Genomic DNA, 26,184 nt, shown 5'->3' with positions numbered 1-26,184 from the left:
GTCTAAAGACAGCTATAGTGTACTCATATATATTAGTAAGTAAATAAATCTTAAAAAAAAAACAAAACAAAACAAAACAATAAAAACTACACCAAAACTGAGATAGGTAAGATAGTTAACAAGTGAAAAGAATTTAAATATTTATCATTAGAGAATAAAAAGAAACATTTATTTGCATTACCAGAGATCAAACATAATTCTGTAGTCAAATCAACCCTATGTTGAAGCTATTTGCATCTATTTTCATCAACAATGTTCATTTAGTTTTACTATACTACCACTTTTAGGCTTAGTAAGTAAACATTCCAGATATGTAACATGTATAGGACCTAAACATTTTTTTTTTTCAATTACTAATGCATTAAGGTAAATCCGTTGCTAAGCAATTCGGTCTTTGACTTACAGTATACTCTCATGTGAATTTCAGGGAGGCTCTGTCGCACAGCAGCAATAAAGAAACATAGGCTGGAGAATCAGAGGACAGTCCAATCTAGTCTGCATGTAGTGATCTAATCCACTTACCTTGGGGTAGGTGTTTTTTACCCATCCTAAGCCTCAGCTACTTTGTACAACAGATGATGAAACTTTGGCTTTAAGTAGTTGTAAAATAAGTGATTCCTGGTAACATTATTAAGTAAATGTGTATAGGTATGTTTTTAAAACGGTCTGTTTCTATAGTATACTTTTTTACTCAAACAGTATTTTATTCCTGAATCTGAACCACAATTGATCTTTATAATTATAGCTTTGTTTTATATTTTGCTAACCAATCCTAATTCAAAATCGTTTTCTTCCTTTGTTATTAGATGAATCCTCATGGTTAACTGTCATTCAGGTCAATCCAATCCATTAAAACTAGTATTCCTGCAAAACTTTATAAAAGTTTATACCAGTCAGAGTTAACACGTCAGCAGTAATTGACAGGACAGCGCTGATGTCTGCTTTGCTTGCCTGCGTCCTCCAGTGTAAACAGTCACAGAACATTCAGCTTCAGTCACCATCAATGCTCACCTCTACAGGCGTTGTCTCAGGAATCTCTCTGAGAATCACAATACATCGCTTATGACTTGGTCTCACCTTTTCTCCCTTCTCATCAACTTGTACCATAGGGGAAGCTGAAATTAAAAAAAAAAAAAAAAGAATATGATCCACTTAATATTATTCATCAGTAAATGGTAATGATACTAGTGATGCCACTAAAAACTATTTACTTCAATTTCTAACCAAATCAATTATCAAATACTAAGGTAAATTGCCAAAACTTCCTGTGAGATTAAAGAAGCAGGTTTACATACAAGTGCTATTGCTAAGTAATGATTTTCAAAGAAAATATCAATGTTCCAGTCACCAAAAAGATGAGTATACAAAAAATTAATTTTAGTCTATCTAATGGTTCAATGAGAGATCCTATCCTAAAAACTACAGTGGACAGAAGCTGTTAAATAGTACTCGTTGCTCTTACAAAAGACCCATATTTGGTTTCTAGCACCAGGCATTTACGGTGTACATATGTACATGCAGGAAAAACATTTATGACACATATTTAAGTTGAGATAGGGTATCTCTATGTAGATGATTGTTTTGAATTCTTCCTGTAGACCTGGGTGGCTTTGAGTTCACAGAGATCCTCCTGTCTTTACCTCCTGGGATTAAAGGCAAGGCATGTGCCACTATGCCTGGCTTGAAGTAAATTAAAAAGAAACAAAAACAAACAAACAAAAAAGGCTAAATAAGGTGGACAGCACTTTGGGAAAAGCCTTCTAGATTTAGCCATATCTGTATACCAACATACACTTGGACACAGACAACCATGGAGCAAGCTTTCAATAAGACAAAAACAAAACAAAACAAAGAAAAAACAAATCAAACCCAAAAAGTATGAATAAAAATTCTAAGATGCTCAATTAAGAAATAAATCCACAACCAGGCATGGTGGTTCACACCTTTAATCCCAGCACTAGGGAGAAAGGTTCAGGGAGATCTCTGAGTTATAAGACAGCCAAGGCTACACAGAAAGAAAACTCTTGCAGGTCACACTGTTGTTCATCTATGTATCTCAGAAGTTTGCAGGCCATGGCTGAAGGACATTGAATTTTACACTATCTTGAGCTACACAATGAAACCTCATTATCGAGTGGAGGGGAAGAGAAGAGAACAGGTAGGGATGGAGGGAGGGACAAAAACTATAAACCACAAGCCGTTGTGAAGTCAGGATAAAACAAATAAGTCATTCTTAACTGTGAACACTTGCTATGTGAACAAGCAAAAACGCTATAGAATCAACACAAAAGCGGCTATTTAAATGTACATACTAACACGGACTAAAAGGCCACTTAAAACAATTCAATGTATGATCAGAAATAAAAATACTTTTACAATTCAAAAAAGAAGCTAAAAGGCATTTACATACATCTCAATACTTCAAGAATTAAATCTGTATTTGTAGTCAATTTTTTAATTTCTTCCATGTTGGCAACCGTCCATATTGGGACGAACTGATCACTATCCATTTGAGATATCAAGTAAAGGTCCTTTGATAAATTTTCTCTGAAAGAAAGAAACAGAACCAATTATAACATACAATTCTAACAAGTACCTAAAGCAAAACAATGTACCATGTTTATGTTTACCAGTATGTCTAGACAAATAATACTAGAAACACTAAGATGAATTATGAATATATATTAAATAGATTCTCCTTTGTTTTTTTTTGTTTTGTTTTGTTTTTTTTTGAGACAGGGTTTCTCTGTGTAGCCCTGGTTGTTCTGGAACTCACTCTGTAGACCAGGTTGGCCTTGAACTCAGAAATCCACCTGCCTCTGCCTCCCAAGTGCTAGGATTAAAGGCGTGCGCCACCACTCCTTTCTTACACTGTTTCATTTTAAATTTTTACCCAGAGCAATTATCACCTAAACATACACTATCTGTGTGTTTATTGTTTTGTGCCTCCTAGGCAGATTATGAGTTTCGTTAAAGAGCTTCATGGTTGTGAAGGCTTTATGGGAAGCTGCAGAGATAGGTGCCCCAGGGGTTAATAGAAGTGAATCATTTTCCAGAAAACTCAGGCTTGATTCTCAGCACTGGCATGGCAGCTTATACCACCTTCAGCTCCAGGAGACCTGACACCCTATTCTGGCTTCTGCAGGCAATAAGGTATGTGATGTGCAAATAGATGCACAGGCAAAACACCCATAAAACTAAAAAGGTCTTTGTTATAAGCAAACAGTAAGCTCAAGGACCTTATAAGAAAGACTCAAGATAGTTAACATTCGGACTGGAGAGATGGCTCTGGTTAAGAGCACTGACTACTCTTCTGAAGGTCCCGATTTCAAATGCCAGCAACCACATGGTGGCTCACAACCATCCATAATGAGATCTGACACCCTCTTCTGGTGTGGCTAAAGACAGCTACAGTGTACTTACATATAATAATAAATAAATCTTAAAGAAAAAAGATAGTTAATGTACTATTTAGTTTATAAAACTAAAAGGTGACAATTTATTTCTTCGGGAAAGGGTAATAATAGATCTGTTCTTCATCATAAAAAGACAAATTAATAACACTATAATAAATATTACTTAATAACTTGCAAATCAGCCATAATCAATTGAACAATTAAAAAGCTGTAATCTTATAGCATCCCTATACTTATCAACTAGTATCAAACTGCTTTAAATAATAATTGTCAAAAGTAAATGAACACCTAAGAATTCCTAGTCACAAGTAAAACCTGATATATCATATATATTGGCAATGTTGCTGAGCTACAAATGGCTGGAGGTGTATCATAGATCTAAGTATGATATGATAGATCATGAACAAACACACACTCTTATTGCAGAAAATAAAAAAGCTCTTTCAATTTCAAATACCATGTTTCTGCAGACATAAGAGTGCACTCTGGAAACTTCAAGGACAAAATTATTACAGTGTTAGGAATATTTTTGCTTATAGAATATATCTGTGCATCTGAGTCACTTTTCTAGGCAACCAGTAAGGGGAAACTGGAGAAACAGATCTGAGTAGTTGTGTGTAGATACATGGTGTGTTGTGTATATTAGGCAAAGGACTGGCACTATTAATTAAAAAACACAGTGGATTTTTTTTTCTCTAATGCACAGTGGATTTTTTTTCAGTGTTTCCTAGGATTTTAAGGAGACAGATGGGGAAATAGTATAAACCAACATTTATAGAAAGTACAATAAAGCAAGCGACTACCTGGGTGTGGAATCACCCTTGGAATCCCAGCAACAGAAAGGCTCAATCAGGAAATTTGCAAATTTAAGGCCAGTCTATATAGCTGTGCTATGTAGTTGAGGCCAATCTTAAAAACAGTTATGGCCAGGGTACAAGAGAAAAAGACTCACTTTCCCTTAGGGGATGGCCACTAGGAGTTTGACCATGCTTCAGTTACCATACAGACAACACAAAATGAACTTTTCTTTGGGGAGGGCAGTGGACATGGTAACTAACCATCAATGAAACAAATTATTCATATTGAAGCAGAGCTAAGGACTACATAATTTTCTATAGCATGTAGAAGGGTCCATGGGGTCAGGTGGGGTAGGTGACCCAGAATTTGCCTGCTGTGGTGAATGTTTTTACTCCCAGCACTAAGGAGGCAGAAGCAGGAAGATCTCAATGTGGTCCAGGAAAATAAGCTACAAAGCGAGACCCTGTCTCACAGAACCAAAACAACCCAAGCACACGCACTGAGAAAGTATGTAATGAAATCTATGCTCTGGCCTAGAAGAAGCTTGGGAAACTGGTTTACCAAAGACAGGAAAAGAGAAAACACTACATATCCATATATGTCCAAATTTTCAATTTTTTAAATAGTGTTTGTTTTGTTTTGTTTAGTTTAAGACAGGGTCTCCTGATACAGCCCTGGCTGTCTTAGAACAAACTGCAGACAAGGCTGGCCTCCAACTCAGACACTCACCAGCCTCTGCCTCCCCAGTGCTGGGATTATTAATTAATGGGATGTGTTACAATGATCTTGCTAAAATTACTCTGTTCAAAAGTTACAAAAGCCAACTCTTAAAAACTTATATTGAAACATTTTCCATTCCTTCTACTCCACTAGTTTTTAAAAATTATTTTCATTTAATGCTTATGGAAAACTCAGTCTAAATATGATCCTAGGAAATGTACGCAATAGAAACCTCACTAACTCTTGGGAAGAGATATAAATTAAAATGTAGGCTATACTTTTAAAAGTCTAGTTAAGAAATACACTCAAGAAAGATACCAAAATCCACAATGGAAGGAAGAAAATGATAAGCTCCTATTGCACAGGCATTTTATATCTTCTAATCAAAACCACAAAAAGGAGAGCATCAATGAAAAAGATTCTGTACCGTGAGAAACAGAATTCCAATTGTTTTTTCAGACATTCTTTTAAATCTTCTGTAGAAATTGCTGAACTGCTTTCTCCTGATGGCAGAAAACAAGAGGGAGAAAACTGTTATGAAGGTATTACACGTGCTGAAACCTAACATATTATACTCAGAAGTCAAAGAGTATCCACAAAATAACACAAAACTGTAGTTTTAAATTAAGTCTAATTTCTTTCAACTTATACTTTTTCAGGCAGTATTTTATATTGACACAAGAATTATCTTACTGAGCTAGCAGAATTACGCCATGAGCCTTTTTGCCTGTATATGCAATCTTCTATACAGAACTCTCCTATCCAAATGTCACTTTTCTGACCTTCAGTGAGATGCTGGATTAGGAGTGAAGACTACCCCTGCCCATTTGGAACACACACACACACACACACAAATTGTTTTGTTTTCCAAGACAGGGTTTCTCTGTTCTCAAACTCAAGAGATCTGCTTGCAATGGACAGACATGCACTACCACCACCCAGCTTGTTTTTTTAAAAAATAAATCTCTGGAATAAAATTTATTTTAAAATATATTTCATAGCCAGGTGTGGTGGCCCATGCCTTTAATCCCAGCATTTGGGAGACAGAGGCAGAGAGGCAGGAGGATTTCTGAGTCTACAAAGTGAGTTCCAGGACAGCCAGGGCTACAGAGAAACCCTGTCTTGAAAAACCAAAAAAAAAAAAAAAAAAAATATATATATATATATACACACATACACATACATACATACACATACATACATACATACATACATACATACATACATATACACACACACAGAAAACTTGGTTAAACTTGTAATAATAATCTTAACTAATCAACTGAGAAACCTATTTCTCCTGATAATTTCACACTTTTCTTTTTTTATGTTTTTTTGTTTTGTTTTGTTTTTGTTTTTGTTTTTTTTGGTTTTTTGAGACAGGGTTTCTCTGTGTAGCCCTGGCTGTCCTGGAACTCACTCTGTAGACCAGGTTGGCCTCGAACTCAGAAATCCATCTGCCTCTGCCTCCCCAGTGCTGGGATTAATCACATTTTTCTTTAACAGGACATTTTTTTTAAACAAAGATTCTTTCTCAACTACAAATTTTATCTGGGTACTAGCCAACAATAATTTTAATAAGTACCTAACACTTGTTTGACATAAGCTTCTTTTCAAAAAAGAAAACAAACTGACCAATGTCATGTTTACGGAAATGACGGAGAGCTAAAGACACTAAGTTCTCATTTTAGCAATAGAACAACAAAGGTTACCAGAAACATCATAGAGTTGGTAACTCAGGTCTTCCGGTCCTAAGATCATTCCATCAGCTGACTCTTCAACATCTGCAGTATTCCTTGTGGTTTCACAAGATGGAGAATACATTACTTCATATTCCTTACACATATCTTCTGAAAGTTCTGTATGGCCTGTTTTCAAGAAAAGGCACAGAATGTGAACAGGAAATAACTCGAATTATATCTCCTAAAAAAATGTCAAAGAATGGTGCCAGTTGGGGAAAAGTCCAATGGCTTAAGTTAATGTCTGAAGGGAGACGTTTTGATCATTGTGGATAAGGTAGCACTCTATGTACCCAAATGTTTGCTTAATTCCTTTTCTGAAAAGTCACTGGTTATTACTTTTTGTGATTTCTATTCTGTGGATAAAGAAAATAACCTCAATGAGGTTAACTGTCCAAGGCCAGTGAGTTAATCAGGCACTTATTACAGACCCAAACTAATCGTGTAGGAAATTATATAAATGATATACTACATTCAAGACACATGTAGTACTTGAAATTACTGACTTTCCTGTAAGGCATAAAAAAATAATCATATACATATATAAGCTAAACATTCATAAATACATTTCATTAAATCTTTGTTTAGACCAAAAAGCCCTCCCCAGTGTTCAAGATGTAAGCTTGGCCATCAGTGCAGTGAAGTTCAAGGTGAAGCTTTAGGTATACATGACTAGTAAAGCCCTGACTAACTCCACACACACACTAATCTGCTGAGGAGCTCACAATCACACAAGCTATTTGGAAATGGAGGCACCTTAAGAGGTAGAATCTAGTTGAAGGGAAGAGCTCTGTGTGGCAGGTCTCTGAGCTCGTTCATCTCAGGTTCTAGGTTTCCTGGCCCCATGGCATGAGAAACTGTTCCCTCAGGAGACTCCCAGTCACATCCCGTCTCCCCAAAAGGCCCAAAGTAATAGGATGCCATTACTATGAACCAAAACCTCATGAGCCAAAGTGAATCTTTCTTCCTTAATTAACTTTTCTTACACATTTTGTCCAGCACAAATAAATAACAAATAAGACACATCAAATAACCAAAGGCTATCTCAAAGCTGTTGATCTGACCACACATTTAAACAAAACTCAATCTTTCCAATAAGTAGTTAACTTACCCTCAGGGTGAGATCCAGATGTGGCTGCAGTTTCATGCCAAGAGGGTTCAGTTACAGGAGTGCCATCCGGATTTCCAGAAGGAATTTCTTGCCATACTTTGGCATTAGGATTTAAACCAGTGCCTTTAGATGTCACCTGCTAAACAATAAAAAAATCTGTGTAGATATAGATCAAAGGCTTTTTTTCTATTACTACTAAAATTTGAAAAAGCAAAACAGACAAATGAATAGATAAGTAGTACATACATAAATATGTCCCCTCCGGAGGGCTCCACAATACAGCTCAAGCTGTCAGTCTATCTACTTCCTAAGCATCAGGATTACAAGTATGCACCACCATGCCCAGCCAAATACTAGTTTTTCATCTTCTTGAAAATATAAAACTTTAAAAAGTAATTGATCTGAAATAAGTATTTCAGACATCCACATGAAGTATAGCTAGCTACCTATGCAATTAAAAAAATGTACTTCTACAAAACACCTTTGTAGAGGTAGGGTCTCACTATGCAGCCCAGGCTGCCTTAGAACAGCTCTGCCTGCCTGTACCTCCCGAGTCTTGGATTGAAAGTGTGTACTAGCATGCCCAGCCCTTCTTAAAACATGGCCCTAGCAGGTGGAGGCATATGCCCATAATCCCACTTTGTAAGTGGAGGTAGGTCAGAAGTTCAAGGCTGGTATCAACTACATAACAAGCTTGAGGTTATTTTAAAGTTGTATGTATGTATGTATGTATGTATGTATGTATGTATGTATTTACCATGTGTGTGCACAGATATCAGAGGGTCTTTCTCAACCATGTGTATATCCTTGGGATCAATCTCAGGTAGTCAGGCATAGTGGCAAATGCTTCTAAAGGCAGGCATCACCACTGCCTGACATCATATATATTTCTTAGCTGCTTATTTTTATCAACTCAAAAAAATTTTTTGAGGGGCAGGCAAGATGCATTATGAGGTAAATCACTAGCAACGCCGAACAGCTTGGGTTTGATCCCTGGAACCTGTGTAAAAGTAGAGGCCTGGTGATGGTGGTACATACTCAGGAGGCAAATGCAGGTTTGCCTCTGAATTTGAGGCCTAATGAGTTTGGTCTACAGCCATGACAGCCAGGACTACACAGAGAAACCCCATCTCAACAAGTACAAAGAGAACTGACACCAAGCTGCCCTTTGACCTCCACACTTGCACCATGGCACATAGGCACACACACACTAAGTTTAATTTTGAAACTAAGTATGGAGGAAAGATGGATCAGACATACCATGTTCCATGTCTAAGTTAATTCAGATTTTAAAAGTAAGTTCTTAATTACTCCCCACCACTGCCATTAGTTACTTAGTTATTAATTAGAGTTGATTAGTGACTGTGAATTTAGTTACAGAATTATTTTGGATAGAACTATGACAAATTTATGATATCCTAGGTCTGTCTGTAAATAGCACTCAACTTGACACTAAAATTTTGCTGGTTTCTCACTGCCACACTAGGGCTGAGAACACATGCTAAGGAATTCTAATTATATCCCAAGTAAGCATTTACCATGAGCGATGCACTGGTTTGACTTCTTATCGCAGTTAAGAGAAGGTTCGACTGTGTAGCCCAGACTGTCCTTCAACTCTGTACCACCACACTTCACTGTTCTTCCTCCTGTGCCACACGGCTTCTCCCCCCCCCACTACCCCCCTATACAGCCAGGCTCTGAACTGATCCTGTCTCTGCCTCAGGTGTACCATCACACCTGCTTACGCAGTGCTAAGCTTCCTACATGCCAGGCAAATAGTCTCTAGAATCACATGTGAATTCAAAACTCACACATGAATCTAGGATCACGAATATTTATGAAAAATTATCTTAACTGAGTGTGGACTATAAATTGAAGAATTGTACTTTTATTTTTATTTATTTATTATTTATTTTAGATTTTATAGACAGGAAGGATCTCACTATGTAGCCTTGGCTGGCCTGGCTTTCACACTACATAGACCAAGCCAGGCTTGGAATTCAGAGATCCACCTGCTTCTGCCTCCCTGAGTGCTAGGAGTAAAGGTCTATACTACCATCCTCAGCAGGATATTATATATACATATATATGTATATGTGTGTATGTATGTATGTATGTATGTGTGTGTGTGTATATATATATACATATATATATACACATATATGTATGTATGTATGTATGTATGAATGTAAAAATCTGGGCATGGAGATTTACCTGTAACACCAGCATTAGGAAGATGGAAGTAGGAGACCCAAAGAAGCACAAGAAAAGCTTTGCCTACAGAGCAATCTGAGGCCACCTTGAGCTAAATGAGACCGTTAAAGTAAATGAAACAAACAAGAGGAGCCAAGCACAGTATAAGCCTTTAATTTCAATGCTCGGGAGGGGCAAATTTCTGAGAGTTCCAGACCAGCTAGAGCTACACAGTAAGACCTTGTCTCTAAATAAACAGATAATTAATTCTTGAAAAGTAATTAACAATATTAATTTGCATATCCTTTTTTTATAAAGCATATTAGATTAAAAATATTTATTAGCCTGGTATGGTGGTACATGTCTTAATCCCAGTACTTGGGAAGCAAAAGCAGGTCCATCTCTAAGCTGAGGTTAGCCTGGTCTAGATAGGGAATTCCATGCTAGTCAGGGTTGCTCAAACAACAAGTTTATTTATTGTTGTGTATGTTTATATGTGAATATGTGTTCTCCACGGTGTGTATATGGAAGTCATCTGCTGGTATTAAAGGCAAGCATCACCGTGCCCAGCTGTTTGCTTTTTAGATTTATTTTCAATTATGTGTGTGTGTGGATATGTGTATGTGCATAGTGTAGGCGCCGTCACAGTCCAGAAGAGGATAGAGCTGGAGTCTGGGCAGTTGTGAGCCACCAGGTGTAGATGAGGGGAAGCAAACTCAGGTCTTCTGTAAGAGCAGTATGCACTCATAATTTCTGAGTCACCTTTCTAGCTCCGATATTTTTATTTTTTGTATTTATTAACTTAGCTCCAACATTTTAAGATATGATTTCACTGCCTCCTGCCTAGGTCTCCCAAGTGGACTCAGCACTTTTTGCCCACATGACAAACAGTGTAGTGCATCCCCATCATTTACACAATGCTCTACACAACTGGCAATGTCTGTCAAAAGCCTTACATATATACATTCTTTGCTCCACAAATATAAAGTTTGAAACATTTAACTATGGTTATTTATTCATTAACCCAGAGCCTTAAAACCCGAAGTATAACTCTGAATACATCCTGTGAATAGTATCAATGTCAATTTGTTGTTTACCCTATACTGTTTATGTAAGCTGCTAGTCCCAGAGGAAACCATGCATGAAGCATACAAGGCCACCTGTAAATCCACAAATGGGAGAAAATATTAAGTGGATATGGAAAAATGTTCACAAAAATCTTTGTATAAAAATGAAAGTGACACTCTTCTTATAGAAATTATTCAATTTGAGAATAATGCACGAATTCAAGAGAGACTACAGGGACCAAAACAAATAGTATTAGTCTCTTCCCTTAGGCAATAGCACCTTTTATTTCATTTTTGTGCTTTTTCTATATTTCCCCACACTTACTTTTATGCTTTTGTGTTTTTTAAGTTGACTAGTAAAACTACACTATTTAATGGCATTTAATGTACCGCTTTAAAATATATATAAAGATGGCAAAAAGAAACTTACAAATACTCATGCATTAACACATTTTTTAAAGGCAAAATTACTTTTAAACAACAACAAAAATGTATACTGAAAGCTGGGTGTGGTGGCACACACCGTTAATCCCAGCACTTGGGAGGCAGAGGCAGGCGGATTTCTGAGGCCAGCCTGGTCTACAGTGAGTTCCAGGACAGCCAGGGCTACACAGAGAAACCCTGTCTCAAAACAACCAAAAAGAAAAAAGAAAAAAAAAAATGTATACTGAAAGCCAGGTGTGGTGGCATAAAGCTGTAATGCTAGCACTTGAAAGGTGGAGGAGGAGGATAACAGAGGCCAGCCTTCATTATACAGCAAGTTTCAGGCCAGCCTGGGTTACATGAAACCCAGCCTCAAAAGAAACAATAAAAAAAAGGGTAATACCATATATAAAACTTAAATTAGGCCTGGAGAGATGGCTCAGTGGTTAAGAACGCTGGCTGTTCCTCCAGAGGTCCTGAGTTCAATTCCCAGCAACCACATGGTGACTCATAACCATTTGTAATGGGATCCCATGCCCTCTTCTGGTGTGTCTGAAGACAGCTACACTGTACTCATATACATTAAATTAATTAATTAATTAATTTTAAAAAAGCCTTAAACTAAAAGACATCTTGGGCTGAAGAGATGGCTCAGCGGTTAAGAGCACTGACTGATCTTCTGAAGGTCCTGAGTTCAAATCCCACACAGTGGCTCACAACTATTCAGAATGAGATCTGATGCCCTCTTCTGGGGTATCTGAAGACAGCTACAGTATACTTACATTAAGACATCTCATCTGGACAAACTATTCTTGTTAAGTGTCATATGGGACTATTACTATCTGCTTTGCTTTAACCCACACAATAATTTATAAAATTAGAATAATACTAACAAAGACCCAATAAATTGGCCATTAAAAAATAATTTAACAAAGCCAGGAGTAGTGGTGCATCCCAGCACTCGGGAGGCAGAGGCAGGCGGATTTCGGAGTTTGAGGCCAGCCTGGTCTACAAAGTGGGTTCCAGGACAGCCAGGGCTATACAGAGAAACCCTGTCTCGGAAAGAAAAAAAAAAAAAAAAAACACTTTAGAAATCAATTTTGTCAGCAATGATAGTAGTAGCAGCTTAAAATGTCTATACTTTGCAGGCAGGAATGATGGCCATGCCTGTAATTCTAGCACCCAAGAGGCTAAAATGGAAGGAACTGCCCTGAGCTTAAGGACAGCAGGTACAACAAAAGGAATGCTAGGCCAGCAAAGGCAAGGTTCTGGGTAAGGGATCAATGAATGTGATGGAAGAGAAGAAGGGAGACAGACTTCTAATTCTTGAAATGATTATCTTCTTCTAAGAGATGTTACTTTTCAAGTAAAGGTAAGGTAAGCAGGGTTGGACAGCTAATAAGAAAAAGCCAGTATTTGGACCTTGGTAGTCAGTCTGAAAAGTCTGCACTCTTAAACCAATAAACTGATGTTGCCTAAGTTTTATACTGCATAGGAATATGATAAATCTTCTCTCCAAGCAAATGACCTCTGACCCCAATTTTACCTGAAGTGACTAATGATCAGCAAAAAATGGATACAGAAAATAACTACCAGATAAGATCCAGGGTGCCCAAGGCAGAATTCAATTCAGACGGATGATCATTTCTATCCCGGGGATAGAACTTCAGTTAAAGATTAATAGTCATAGTAATTTTCATAATAGTACTTAACCTCTACCACAAAATGCTTATAGTAATTTAGAATTCTGTAATTATTCTGTCTGTAAACTTCACTACAGTGGCAGTGACCTAGTCAGTAAACACCTCTAACACCTTGAAGGGTATGAATACTTAGATCACTGGAGGTTCACAAGGTCTGTGTACCACCTATGCACAGTACCTTCAGAGGACAGAAAGTGTCTGATCTAAGGGAACTTGAGTTATAGACGGTCTCTGAGCCACCATGTTGGAGTAGGAATTGAACACAGGTCCAGTTCTTTTATATGCTGAGCAGTCTCTCCAGCCAGCAAAGGTGTTTGTTTTGTTTTGTTTTTTTAAATCTTTGGTGTATAATGTTAAGTTAGCAAACTTTTAAAATACTTTCAAATGAGAATGAACATGCAAACATGCTGAGGCTGCAGACACTTACATAGTCCTTATAGTTTAAACGTTTTAGCACGTCATTACCATTGGTATGACACATTATTAGTATAATCCTTAATTTACAGAACAGGAAACTGAGAAGCAAAAGTTAAATAATTTCCCTAAAGGCAAAAGTAACCAAATCTAAGCACAGTTAATTTGTCTGGTCAAGTCCAGTTCTTACTTTTTGTTTTAAGAAAGTCTCATTATGTTGCCCAGGCTGCTCTCAACTGCCTAGGTTCAGGTCCAATTTCTCAGGTAGGTAGAACACTTCTGTATGCCTCACCTCACTAATCCACTTGCTCTGACTCCTAAGTGCTAGAATTAAAGGCAGGCACCCCCTAAGCCTGCTATATGCATTTTTATCATTTGCATTCTTTTAACTATTGCATGTAAATGTATATAGCTTAATACAATTCAATAATCATCATTTTTGCTTTAGAAGTTTTAGATATGCTTCAAAGGGATATTCTTTACCAAGAAAAAAAACTCTGGCAGTACTAGAGATGGAATGCAGGGATTTACATGACAGATAAGCACTCACTGAGCTATAGCCCTTGCTTGGTCAGTTGGTAGTGTCCATCTGTCATCTCTTACTCTTGGCACACTGATGAAGATAGCCTGGGCTACCCAAGTAGTTAAAGACTGGCCTGAGCAAACTCAGTGAAATCCTTAAACATACACACAAAATCCCCAAACATTTCTTTGAAAAGGAAGTCAAAGTAGTCCTGCAGGAGCCAATCTGAGCAATCGAAGAGAAGGGGGGACAGGAGTTCAAGCTAATACCTGCTTTACAGCAAGTTAAGAGGCCAACACAGGCTACAAGTGAGACTCTGTCTCAAATATATACATACATACATATAGACAACTACTTAAAAACCTGTAGATTTCTGTGTTTTGTAACAATTTACTAACGTTCCTACATATCAACAACTCACAACCATACCAGAATGTATTATATGACTTAATACATATGACAGAAACATCATAAATATAACCATGTTAGTATAGATAAAAACAAATTACAGATAGGAACTTGAGTCCCAGATATTTTATTGAAGTTGTGTTTGCCACTTGCAGTTGACATCTTAAGGAATTAATTTCCAAATCTTTTTATTTTTTTTTATTTTTTTTTAAAGATTTATTTATTTATTATATGTAAGTACACTGTAGCTGTCTTCAGACACTCCAGAAGAGGGCGTCAGATCTTGTTACAGATGGCTGTGAGCCACCATGTGGTTGCTGGGACTTGAACTCTGGACCTTCGGAAGAACAGTCGGGTGCTCTTACCCACTGAGCCATCTCACCAGCCCCCAAATCTTTTTAAAAAGCAACAATGCACAACACAAAACAAAAAATATGAACCTGGCTCATATTAGGATAGTAAATAGCAGAGCCAGAGTCATTTTTCGTTTTCATTTAAAGATATTAAAGAAATCAGTTTTATAACTAAATAGCTGGATTAATGAGTTTCTCACCATCCTTAACCTTGTACCCCTCTGCAACACAGTCTTAGACTCCATTTGCAACTACACCAAAGTCTTGTTTTAAGCTCCAAGGTAGAAAAATCAAAGTTACAGGCTTCATATACATAGAAACCCTGTCTCAAAACCTCCCTCCCCCCCCCCAAAAAAAGTTGCAAGCTTCAAATGTTTGTCTAGTACCAAAATTTTCTTTAGCCCAAAACAAATCTAAAGTGACTAGTATTAGTATTTTCAGTAACTTGCTTTTTTATAATCTGAAGCACCAACCGGTATCTTTCCTTAAAATTTTCAATTAATCTATTTTGCTCATACAGATACTTTGCTTACACGTGTATCTGTACACCATGGCATGTAGTATGCAAAGGCCAGAAAATGACACCGGAACCCCTGGGACTAGACTAATAAAACCTGGATCCTTTGGAAGAACAGTCAGTGAACCTAACTGCCGAGCCATCTCACTCAAAAAACCAATTACTCATAAAATTTCTTGGTAAACTTTTCACAATAAAGAGGCCAGAGCTACTTAGTGCAGAATGCCTGCTCAACACTCAGATTGGATGGCCCATCCTAACCCCGATCCCCCAAAAATCAAGACTAAATATATTCATATTTTGTTACTGTACTTTCTTCCTAATCATCCTTTTTAAAAAAATTAATTTTGAGGCTGGGAAGACAGCTGAGTCTGAGTGTTTGTCCAAGGAAGGATGAAGATTTGAAATCTACATTAAACAAAACAACAACAACAAAAAAAAAAAACAAAATAAATCCTAGCACTCTGGAGGTAGAGGCAGGTAGGTGATCCACTCACTCTGAGTTCTAGGATAGCCAGGGCTACACAGAGAAACCCTGTCTCAAAAAGCAAAAAACCTGCCTTCAAAAATAAAACAAACAAAATGAGACAGCATGTTAGTTCATGTTATTAATCCCAGCACTCTGGAGACAGAGACAGAGACGGAAACATCCCTGAGTTCAAAGTCATCCTGGTCTACATAACAAGTTCCAAGCCACTGGAACTACATCATAATAAGTGAGATGACTTGGCAGGTAATTGTTTGCCACACTTTGATGGACACAGAACATATATGATGAAAGAATAGAAAAAAACTCCTGCAAACTGTTCTCTGACCTTCACAGGGATGTCACAGCACAAGAAAGGAAATGTGAACAAACAGACACACACAAACAAACATGGGGGAGGAGATTGGTAGGTCAATCCCAGTCTTAAGGACACAAAGGAAGTCAGATACCTGTAACTGGCTGGCCAGCCAGCATAACCAAATTGGTGAACTTGTAGTTCAGTGAGAAACTTTGTCTCAGTAAAAAGCAATTGAAGAATATATCCAACATCTATCTTGGCTTCCACAAATGCATATGCACACACATATGTCTTGAAAAATAAAACAAAACAAAAAAAGAGTACTGTATTGGGGGTGGGGAGGTATATAATCACCTTTAATTATCATAAAATGGGTTTACTTTTTTGGGTTTTTTTTTTTTTTTTTTTTTTTTTTTTTTTTTTTTTTTGGTTTTTTGAGACAGGGTTTCTCTGTAAAGCCCTGGCTGTCCTGGAACTCATTTTGTAGACCAAGCTAGCCTCGAACTCAGAAATCCGCCTGCCTCTGCCTCCCAAGTGCTGGGGATTAAAGGCGTGCGCCACCACACCAGGCTTTTACTTTATTTATTTTTTGAGACAGGGTTTTTTTTTTTTTTTTTTTTTTTTTTAAAGTCAGGGCCTCTCTATGTATGCCTGGCTGTCCTGGTAATATATAGAACATGCTGGCCTCAAAGTCACTGAGATTAAAGGCATAAACCACCACAGCACATAATGCTAATGGTCTTTAAAATGCTGCTGTCTAAAAGAACAGTAAACTTTAGTTAGAATGTTTCAAATTTTGTAAAATCTGAGGCAAGAGGAATTACTGTTTAATGGGTTCAGATTTTCTTGTTATTTATAACAAGAAAGATTAACTTTTATTTATATGTATGTTTAAGTGCCCTAAGAAGCCAGCAGAGGGTACTAGATCCTCTGGAGCAGGGGTTGTGAGCTGCCAGATGTGGGTACTACAAACTGAGCCTGGGTCCCTGGAAGCAAGCACCCTTAACCATGTTTCCAGAGTTTCAATTTTACAAACTGGATGCCAAAGAGTTCTGGAGATAGATGTAGCGATATTACTTATCTATGTGAATGTCCTTAAAAACACCAAAGAAGGACCTGCAATGCTTTGTAGGTAAAGGCACTTGCTGGTAGGCTAGACATCCTGAGTTTGAACCCTCAGGACAGAACCTAGAAAAGCTGTCCTGACCTCTGTAATATACAAGCATCACCCTCAACAAAAACCTGTACTATAAATTAAAAGAAACTTTAATGTGAATGTCAGTTGTCCAGCACTTGGTACTCTTAAGAACTGCCTATAGGGCTGGAGAGATGACTCAGAGGTTAAGAGCACTGACTACTCTTCCAAGGGTCCTGAGTTCAAATCCCAGTAAGGCAGGGGGATTTCTGAGTTTGAGGCCAGCCTGGTCTACAAAAGTGAGTTCCAGGACAGCCAGGGCTATACAAAGAAACCCTGTCTCAAAAAACAAAAAACAAAAAAAGAAAGAAGCAAGAAATGTGTAAGATCACAAAGTAAATCAATTACCATTATCAAAATATTGTAAAATTGTTGATATGTTAGACAAATCAGGGTTTTTTGTTTTGGTTGGTTTTTCAAGACATGGTTTCTCTGTGTAGCCCTGGCTGTCCTGGAATTGGATCTGTTCACCAGGATGGCCTAACCAACCTGCCTCTGCCTCCCAAGTGCTGGAATTAAAGATGTGTACCACCCCCCCCCCTGAATTCTAACTGGTTTTAATATATTTCAAAACATTAATTTTCAATAAACTACATATGAGAAAATGATGAACTGAGTGACTAATGAGCATATTAACTAAATTTACATAGTAGTTTGGTGGAAAATACAATAATAATTCATTAGCAGAGCCAGGAGTAGAGGTGCACTCTGGGAGGTAAAGGCATATACTATGTCTAAACTTGGAAATATGCCTTTTATCCCAGGGCTCAGGAAGCAGAGGCAGTCAGATCTCTGGGTTTGAGGCCAGTCTGGTCTAAAGAGGAGTGCCAGGTAAGCCAGGGCTACAAAGAAAAAACCCTGTCTCCGGGGGTGGGGTGAACAATATTTGCACGGCATGGTAATTCCTAAAAAGGAAACTAAGCCCTGCTTACAATAAAACCTGATTTCTTGTCCTTTTCAAAACCAAGGTGAACTTAAATTAATAACAACAAAATAAACAGAAAGATTGAGTCCACTGTTCGAAATTTTTAGTGGACTGTTTCAAATATCCAAATGAATACATACTACTGACCTTCAGCATACATTAATTAAGCGTCTTTAACGCCTAATTTTTAGGATCCCAAACTTATCAACTGAAAGGTAGATCAGTAATGAGGGAAAATGAGTATAGAAGATATAAGCAGTTATTTGCTTAATATACAATACACGTGTTTGTGTGAAAATGTCCTTATGTAACACAATACCAAGTACAACGAATATACACAATGAAAAATAAGAATTGCTTATTTACTTTATGCCAGACTACCCTAAGATTCTCCCACCACCACTCTGAACACTCTTTGCCCCTAAGTTAGCCCCATCTTCCAAGTCCATTATACAACCTGTGATTCCGTCTCTCATGAAAAGATTCTTTTTATGGGCATAGTTAACAAATGCCAAGTTGCAAAGTTGCAGCTTTGCTGGATTGACGTTTTCACAATGTAAGAACAATATGATCTGGAATCTACTCAAAGCATTTGCCAGGCAGTCAGCTGATGCTCACTCAACACAACCGGGCAGAAACGAGAGAAATTAAACTTCATTATTTGTCTAAGACAGGTAATCACTACCTTGAAATCTCAAACAGGCGGACGGTAGACGGTCCAATAGAAACGGTATTTCCACCGATCCAACACCACCACAAAACCCCGGCTTCACCTAAGTTTCTCTCCTCCTTTGCAATTTTCCTTGTAACTGGCCCCGAACAGGTTCGCGGAATCAACCCGCACCACGCAGCCGCAGCCCGAGTAACTTTTACAAAAGGTCAGAGCGGTGCCTTTCAAGGCTTCCGACCCCTGTGGGGCTTCGCCGTTCGCACCAGCTCGCTTTCTCCCCCCGCACCCCCCTCGAACGTTCCAGAGCCGGCGGACGCAACCCAACAAAATTTTGGTGCAGCTTGGGGGGTCCGGAGGTGGGGGGAGCGGGCGAGCTTTCTACTCTCTTAAAAAAAAAAAAAAACAACAACAACACGCCCCTCCCCAGTTAGCGAGACAAAACCCCACCGCGCCCGCAGTTCCCCTTCTCCCGCGCTCCCACATGTTGCTCGCTCCGTCCCAGGCGGCCCCGCGAGGCCTCGCTCACCCCCAGCGCGCCCACCTGATCGCCCTTTCTCCGCAGGCTCCGCCCCCGCCGCCCGCCCGCCCGCTCGCCTCCTTCAGGAGCTCCATATGGGACACCCTCGGCTCCCTCGGCTCCTCACGCCACCTCAGCCCAGCCCCCGACGCGCCGCCTTCCCTTTCCCTGCCGCCGGGGGCCTCGACCCACACAGGCTCCTCGGGCCTGCGGAGGGCACAGCGGGGCTGCACGGCCTGCACGGCCCAGGTGCTGTGTCAGCCTCTCGTCGGGCTCCGCGGCGTGGACGGCCTGGAAAGTCACATGGCGGTGGGACCGGCCCGCGCCCCGAACACTCCGGCTCTTCTCAGAGCCCGACCGGGCGACCCGAGCCACTCACCTCAACGAAGAGCAACATGTCTGCTTCCGCTCGGCCCGATCGTTCACGCTGCCGCGACTCCAACTGGCTCCCAGGCCCGGGCCCCGGTCGGTAGGATAAGGACACTCGCCTTGCCCCTCCACCCGGCAGTGGACCCGGCTCCTCCCCCGCCGTCAGCCGCTGCGCCCTGACCCGCCCAGTCCCTCCTCCCGGGAAGCAACAACTGTTTCCGGTTCTGGAGGAAAACTGCTTCCGGGGGCGGAGGGCCTGCCCGCCCCTGTGCGTGCTTCGCTCCGGCAGGCTCGTCTGTGGCGGCGAAGGCGAAAGTGTGTGGTACGTGTCGCGTGTGGGTCGACGCCCGGGAGGCCGCGCCGGGCTGTGCAAAACGCTCACTAAAGCATTTGTACTTTCTACCAAAAAGCTGACACCGCACTGCTAACCCTTGCGCAGATTCGTGGTTAAAAACCTAGGTCCGATTAAAAAGCGACCGAGTGCACCCGCCCCTGCTGATGACGTACTGGCTCCTCCCGCCCCTCATTAGAAAAAAAAAAAAAAAAGCTGAAGAGGGAGCTAAGATACTCTTCAGCTACTCAGTGCTTGTACTTTACTAAGCATTTTGCATAAGTTAATCTTAAGACCCTATGAATGTATTGTTGGAGGAGTGCTGGAACAGTCAGATTCCTTTCGCTACAACTTTGATAAAACTTTAGCCCAAGCCCCTCGGAATCAGGTCTCATTAACATAATGATGCTCCGCTGTGATGCTTAATGCTCTACTAAAAATAATTAGCCTAGATCTCTTCTTTATTATGTTTTCATAGTCAAATAAAATAGTATACAAATATTTAATTATTTTTACTAGAGTTATTCTTCCTCTACCAGTCTCTATTGCTCCAGTTTCAAACACTTTTTTTTTTTTTAATTTAAAAAAACATGAGCCGGGCGTGGTGGCACACGCCTTTAATCCCAGTACTTGGGAGGCAGAGGCAAGCGGATTTCTGAATTCAAGGCCAGCATGGTCTACAGAGGGAGTTCCAGGACAGCCAGGGCTACACAGAGAAACTCTGTCTCAAAAAAAACAAAAAAATAAAAAATTTACATATATATATTTGTGTGTGTGTGTGTTTCCGTTTTTTTGAGACAGGGTTTCTGTGTAGACTAGGTTGTTCCCGGAACTCACTTTGTAGACCAGGCTGGCTTGAACTCACAGAGATCTACCTATCTGCCACCTGAATGCTGGAACAACACCTTAAAGTGATGTTTTCATTTCATCAACTCTTGCTTGTTTTCTTGTTTTTTTTTTTTTTTTTTTTCCCCACTTTGAGACAGGGTTTCTCTGTGTAGATCTTGGCTGTCCTAGAACTCACTTTGTGGACCTGGCTGGCCTAGAACTCAGAAATCCGCCTGCCTGTGCACCCCCACCCCCACCCCCACCGAGTGCTGAGATTAAAGGTGTGTGCCACCATGCCCAGCCCTCTTTATCTTTCTTAAAAATTTATTTTCATTCTATACATATGGCTCTTTGCCTGCAGGCATGTATATGCTCCCTCCTGCATGCCTGGGAACTGAACCTGAGTCCTCAACAAAAGCAACCAGTGCTCTTAACAAAAAAGGTTAGACCATCTCTGCAGGCCTAACCTTTCAATTCTTTCCTTTCTGTTTCTTTTGCTTACTTTCTCCCTTCCCCTCCCCACAAGTCTACCTCCCCATGACAACATCTTTCTGTGTATTCCTGGCTGTCCAGGAACTCACTTTGTAGACCAGGTTGACCTCAAGCTCAGAGATCCTCCTGCCTGTACCTGCTCAGTGATGGGATTAAGGTATGCACCACTACACCCAGCCCCAACTTTCTTTTTCTTAACCCATATAACCCCCTTTCCTTTGCCTCACAAGAGACTCACTTTCTTACATTGCCTCTGCTTCCCAAGTGCTGGGGTTAAAGGCATGCGCCACCACGACCAGCCATTACTATTATTTTTTTAATCTCAATCATTAAACTTAGTTGCAGAATGTTTGATCACACTGTGAACCCTGAGACTGTCATATCCTGGAAAAAACCTATTTCTAGCTATGGTGTAGCTCAGCCCTTAGCACACATCTCTAATCCCAAACAATGAAGGTAAAGTTAGCTTGAAGAAGGAAGCACCCATGTTTGAAAGTGATTTCTAATTGAGTGGCCAAGTGCCAAATCACAGAATAGGATCTGCCCAGTTCTTATGAGAACAGACAGGAAAGGGAAGCAACTTGAGGAAGCAGTGCAGAGAGAGGAAGGGGCAGTTTTTTACTGGGACAGTTGTACACAGACAGGTTGGAGAGAGAACAAACTAGACATAGGTGAAGACAGATCAAGCCAAAGAATGAGAAGGAGCCAGAATACTAGAACAAAGTTGCCGAAGTTGGTTTGAACCCAAGCAGAATAAATCAGTAAGAAACGGAGAAGCCAATCTGACATCAGTAAGCTTGGAGTGGAGTTTGAACCAGAAGAGCTGAGTTAACCAGACACCCTAAGCTCAGAAAGAACTAGGAAAGGGTGAGTTTATTCAGCAGCAAGTGTTACAGGTGACACATTCTAGGCCTAGATAAGATTGTACGGAGGCTAGAAGATTCTAGGACTAAGCCTAGGTTAGTAGACAGAGGCAGTACGCCTCAGAGACAAAGTTTACTTCAGGCAAATAAAAGCTATATTACAAAACTCTCTCCCACTAAAATAGAAACAAAAGCACTTACCTCCAAAGCCATGATGCATCAAGGTATCTTCCGTATTTGTCAATCAATATCTCTCTATATAAGGTTCTCCCCAAGACTCTACTTCACAGATCTCTTCATGTCTTTAGTTAGCAACTTATAGTTTATCTTAATTTTTCCCCCATTTTTAGTTTGTTCATAAAAACCCCATTGTATGGTCTTCGTGGCTTACGGTAACTGCAGCAGCTCTTCAACAGGAAGGGGAGGATTTTAAAGCTTGCCTTTAGCTGGGCAGTGGTGGCACACGCCTTTAATCCCAGCACTTGGGAGGCAGAAGCAGGTGGATTTCTGAGTTCAAGGCCAGCCTGGTCTACAGGTTTTAAAGGCACACGCCTTTAATCCCAGCACTTGGGAGGCAGAGGCAGACGTATTTCTGAGTTCGAGGCCAGTTTGAGTTTGGTCTACAAAGTGAGTTCCAGGACAGACAGGACTATACAAAGAAGCCCTGTCTCAAAACAAACAAACAAACAAACAAACAAAAAACCAAAAAACCCCAACAACAACAAAAAGGATGCATATCCAGTTGCTGATTAATTCCATGCTACATGGGAGGGATACAAGAATGAGAGAGAGCCGGATGGTGGTGGCACAAGCCTTTAATCCCAGCACTTGGGAGGCAGAGGTAGGCAAATTTCTAAGTTCGACCAAAAAGAAAAAAAAAATATTTATTTATTTATTTGGTTTTTCGAGACAGGGTTTCCTGTGTAGCCCTGGCTGTCCTGGAACTCACTCGGTAGACAAGGCTGGCCTCGAACTCAGAAATCCACCTGCCTCTGCCTCCCGAGTGCTGGGATTAAAGGCGTGCACCACCACGCCCGGCATAAATAAATTTTTAAAAAAATTTTTAAAAAAATAAAAAAGAGTGAGAGAAAAATAGTTTTAAATTAGTTCAGTTGACAAGGCTTTGTAAATGGCTCCAGAAGAGTTGTACCTTTCTCTCTGTAAAATATAAGAGAGCTTTAAGACTTTCTTAATTTGACAAGAATAGGAAGTTCTGAACCTTCTGAACATCCTTGGTAACTAGGTCTGGGCTGTGGTCTGTAAGATAGGAGAGGAAATAATGACTATAGGAGTCCGGTGAGGTCATCAGCCCAGGCAGTATTCTGGGTGTTCGCAGATGTGCATAGCAGATGTCCACATCCAGGCAGTTTCTCTGGAATATCTAAGGGAAAGCATCCTAAATGCAAGGGAAACAGAAGTCAGGACCAGTGTGTGGTGTGTGCATGCTAGTACCAATTACGAAGTTATTTGGGAACAGAGAAGGGAGTCACAACCTTTTTTTAAAAAATGAGATAGAGCCAGGCAGTGGTGGCACATGCACTTGGGAGGCAGAGGCAGGCGGATTTCTGAGTTCGAGGCCAGCCTGGCCTACAAAGTGAGTTCCAGGTCAGCCAGGCTACACCCTGTCTCGAAAAAAAAAAATTAAAAAATTTTGAGATAGGGCCTCATTCTACAACCCAGGATGAATTTCAACTCTAGCAATCGCCTAGCCTCAGCACCTGAGAATGGAATTACACATCTGCACCACTGTGCCTAGCTGACGGTGGAATCTCAAAGAGAAACATTTAGTTTGACCTGTACATGTTTATTATCTTTAAAAGACAACTGCTGCTGGGCTTGGTAGAGATTGTCTATCATCCTGGCTCCCTGGAGTCTGAAGCAGGAAGATCAAGAGTGGAAGACCTTGGCTAGTGAGATTGCTCAGTGGGTAAAGGCTCTTGCCACTGTGCCTGGTAACTCAAGTCCCCAGGAACCACATAGTAGGAGGAAAATGACTCCCACAAGCTTCACACACACACACACACACACACACACACACACACACAAAATCAATCAGTCAGTCAATGTAGTATGTAATTTTAAAAATTAAATTCGCCGAGCGTAGTGGTGCATGCCTTTAATCCCAGCACTCGGGAGGCAGAGGCAGGCAGATTTCTGAGTTTGAGGCCAGCCTGGTCTACAGAGTGAGTTCCAGGACAGCCAGGGCTATATAGAGAAACCCTGTCTCGAAAAACCAAATAAATAATTAAATAAATAAATAAATAAATAAATAAATTCAAGACCAGTCTGGGCTATAGAGTTAATTCAAGCCCAATCCGCCAATTTAAAAAAGAACTGTCTAGAAATAAACTGAAAATACAGGGGAGTGGAGCTGGCTGTGTAGCTCAGTGGTAGAGAGCTTGTGGAGCCTACATGAGCCCTGTGTTCAGTCATCGATAGTGTGCAGAAGGGATGGAGTGGAAAAGAAAAGAAAAGCAGCTACTTCGCAACTCAGGCCCTGGGAACTAAAACACCTTTTTTGTGTTCTGTTCAGATCTTGAGAGAACCCAACAGAGGACTAATTTTACAATGCTTCCAACAAGGAACCAACATAGGAAATTTTTGTAGAGAGCTGAAACCATACAGCAGTCATTTTTAAAAATATGTAGAGTCTAGCAGATGATACTGTAAAGTTTATGGGTCCATAAGCACAGTAAAACTATGTAAAGATAGACTAGGTACATGACACCCCAAATCCATGCTTGCTGTTACCCCTGAACTAGGATTGAAAAGGCAATGCACACTGGGGAAGAACCAAGAGGCCTCAACTTTATTTCTTAGGCTTTTCCCGCTTTTAAAGTTATCTAGCTAAGCACACCTGTAATCCCAGCGCCTCCCCTGCAGTCAGAGCTGCCCAGAGAGGCATACCTCTACTTGGGTAGAAAGCAGCCTCTAATGTTTCCTTCAATTTTGTGAGTCAACTATGAAACCCCAAAGTTTGTCAGGCTCTTAAAAACATAACAAAACTAAAAGAAAGCAAAAGAAGAAAACATCAGTAAGGGGAAACTGGTACTCCTCCAAATACCTTCTAAGCTATCAAATGGTAGAAAAGTTATGGGCAGATGAGGAGCTCGTAGGACACTATTCCCATACAGGCTTAAGCCTATTTCAGCCGAGTCCAGGAAGAGAGGAGAGACTGGATATTGGGTTCTAACACCTAGAACGTAATTCTTCAATGCAGGACTGTGTCTTCCATTCCTTTTAGCATTCCTGCTACCCTGTGTTTTCTACCCCTCCCTGTTCTACAATCGTATAGAATGTCTAGTTCTTTACAAAGAGGAAGCAGCCCTAAGCATTCTAGTCAATGACAGTGTCACAATGGGTCTACTAATAGCATCATCAAGACTTGAATCTTTGAAGCCTTCTAGTAGGTCCAAGTAGTGTTCCTTGTAACCTCGGGAGTCCTTGAAGCTTCCTAGTGGACACTTAGTAGCATTTGTTTATATTCTGTGAAAAACAGAATAGAAACAAAGAAATCACCCAAATTTTCAAAATGCCTGTCAAAAGGCAGAGCAAAGTCTACTATGAATCTGACTCAGATGATGATGATGATGAATTCAAGGAACTTGCCACGTTGAGAAAGCCCATAAGCAACCGTGATAATCCACTGAGCTTGCAATTTGAGATCCCAGCATCAGTACAGTCAGTCATCCATAAGATTGAGGAATCACATATCTTTCGGGCCAAAGAGGTGAGTAGCCAATCCATTGACGGACTTTGTACAGCTTTGTATAACTTTGTACAACCAGGTGAAATTTTTTGTTGTTGTTGTTTGAATAGAAAAC

The 26,184-nt window shown here is 40.0% G+C and overlaps 2 protein-coding genes and 1 long non-coding RNA gene across 10 annotated transcripts in view; 2 read left to right on the top strand and 1 right to left on the bottom strand.

Moving 5' to 3' along the window:
* Larp4 (La ribonucleoprotein domain family, member 4) overlaps positions 1-22,775 on the bottom strand; it is a 46,294-nt gene extending 23,519 nt beyond the window's left edge. The window contains exons 1-6 of one of the 7 annotated variants that reach the window (NM_001080948.2): positions 22,562-22,775; positions 7,785-7,923; positions 6,647-6,802; positions 5,362-5,437; positions 2,411-2,547; positions 1,012-1,115 (exon numbers count right to left, since the gene is read on the bottom strand). In NM_001080948.2, coding sequence (NP_001074417.1) covers positions 1,012-1,115; positions 2,411-2,547; positions 5,362-5,437; positions 6,647-6,802; positions 7,785-7,923; positions 22,562-22,573 — 624 coding nt within the window. In that variant the 5' untranslated portion in view covers positions 22,574-22,775. Of the gene's footprint in view, positions 1-1,011; positions 1,116-2,410; positions 2,548-5,361; positions 5,438-6,646; positions 6,803-7,784; positions 7,924-18,975; positions 19,480-19,856; positions 20,061-22,561 lie in introns of those variants that run through there. The other 6 variants (NM_001284522.1, NM_001284523.1, NM_001024526.2 and 3 more) reach the window with 6 other exon arrangements.
* On the top strand, positions 19,553-20,673 carry 2310068J16Rik (RIKEN cDNA 2310068J16 gene). Its single transcript, NR_028124.1, has one exon. It is a non-coding gene; the product is annotated as an RIKEN cDNA 2310068J16 gene (long non-coding RNA).
* A 2,971-nt stretch (positions 22,776-25,746) lies between the features above and the next one.
* The window catches only part of Fam186a (family with sequence similarity 186, member A), a 48,749-nt gene continuing 48,311 nt past the window's right edge, over positions 25,747-26,184 (top strand). For both annotated transcript variants that reach the window (XM_030248786.1, XM_030248785.1), the window contains exon 1: positions 25,747-26,090. In XM_030248786.1, the coding sequence (XP_030104646.1) occupies positions 25,893-26,090 (198 nt within the window). In that variant the 5' untranslated portion in view covers positions 25,747-25,892. The remainder of the gene's footprint in view (positions 26,091-26,184) is intronic.

Source organism: Mus musculus, chromosome 15, assembly GCF_000001635.26.
Source record: "Mus musculus strain C57BL/6J chromosome 15, GRCm38.p6 C57BL/6J".
NCBI classification, from domain to species: domain Eukaryota; kingdom Metazoa; phylum Chordata; class Mammalia; order Rodentia; family Muridae; genus Mus; species Mus musculus.
Note: the sequence above shows the minus strand (reverse complement) of the source record. Positions and strands in the feature narration are given on the sequence as shown.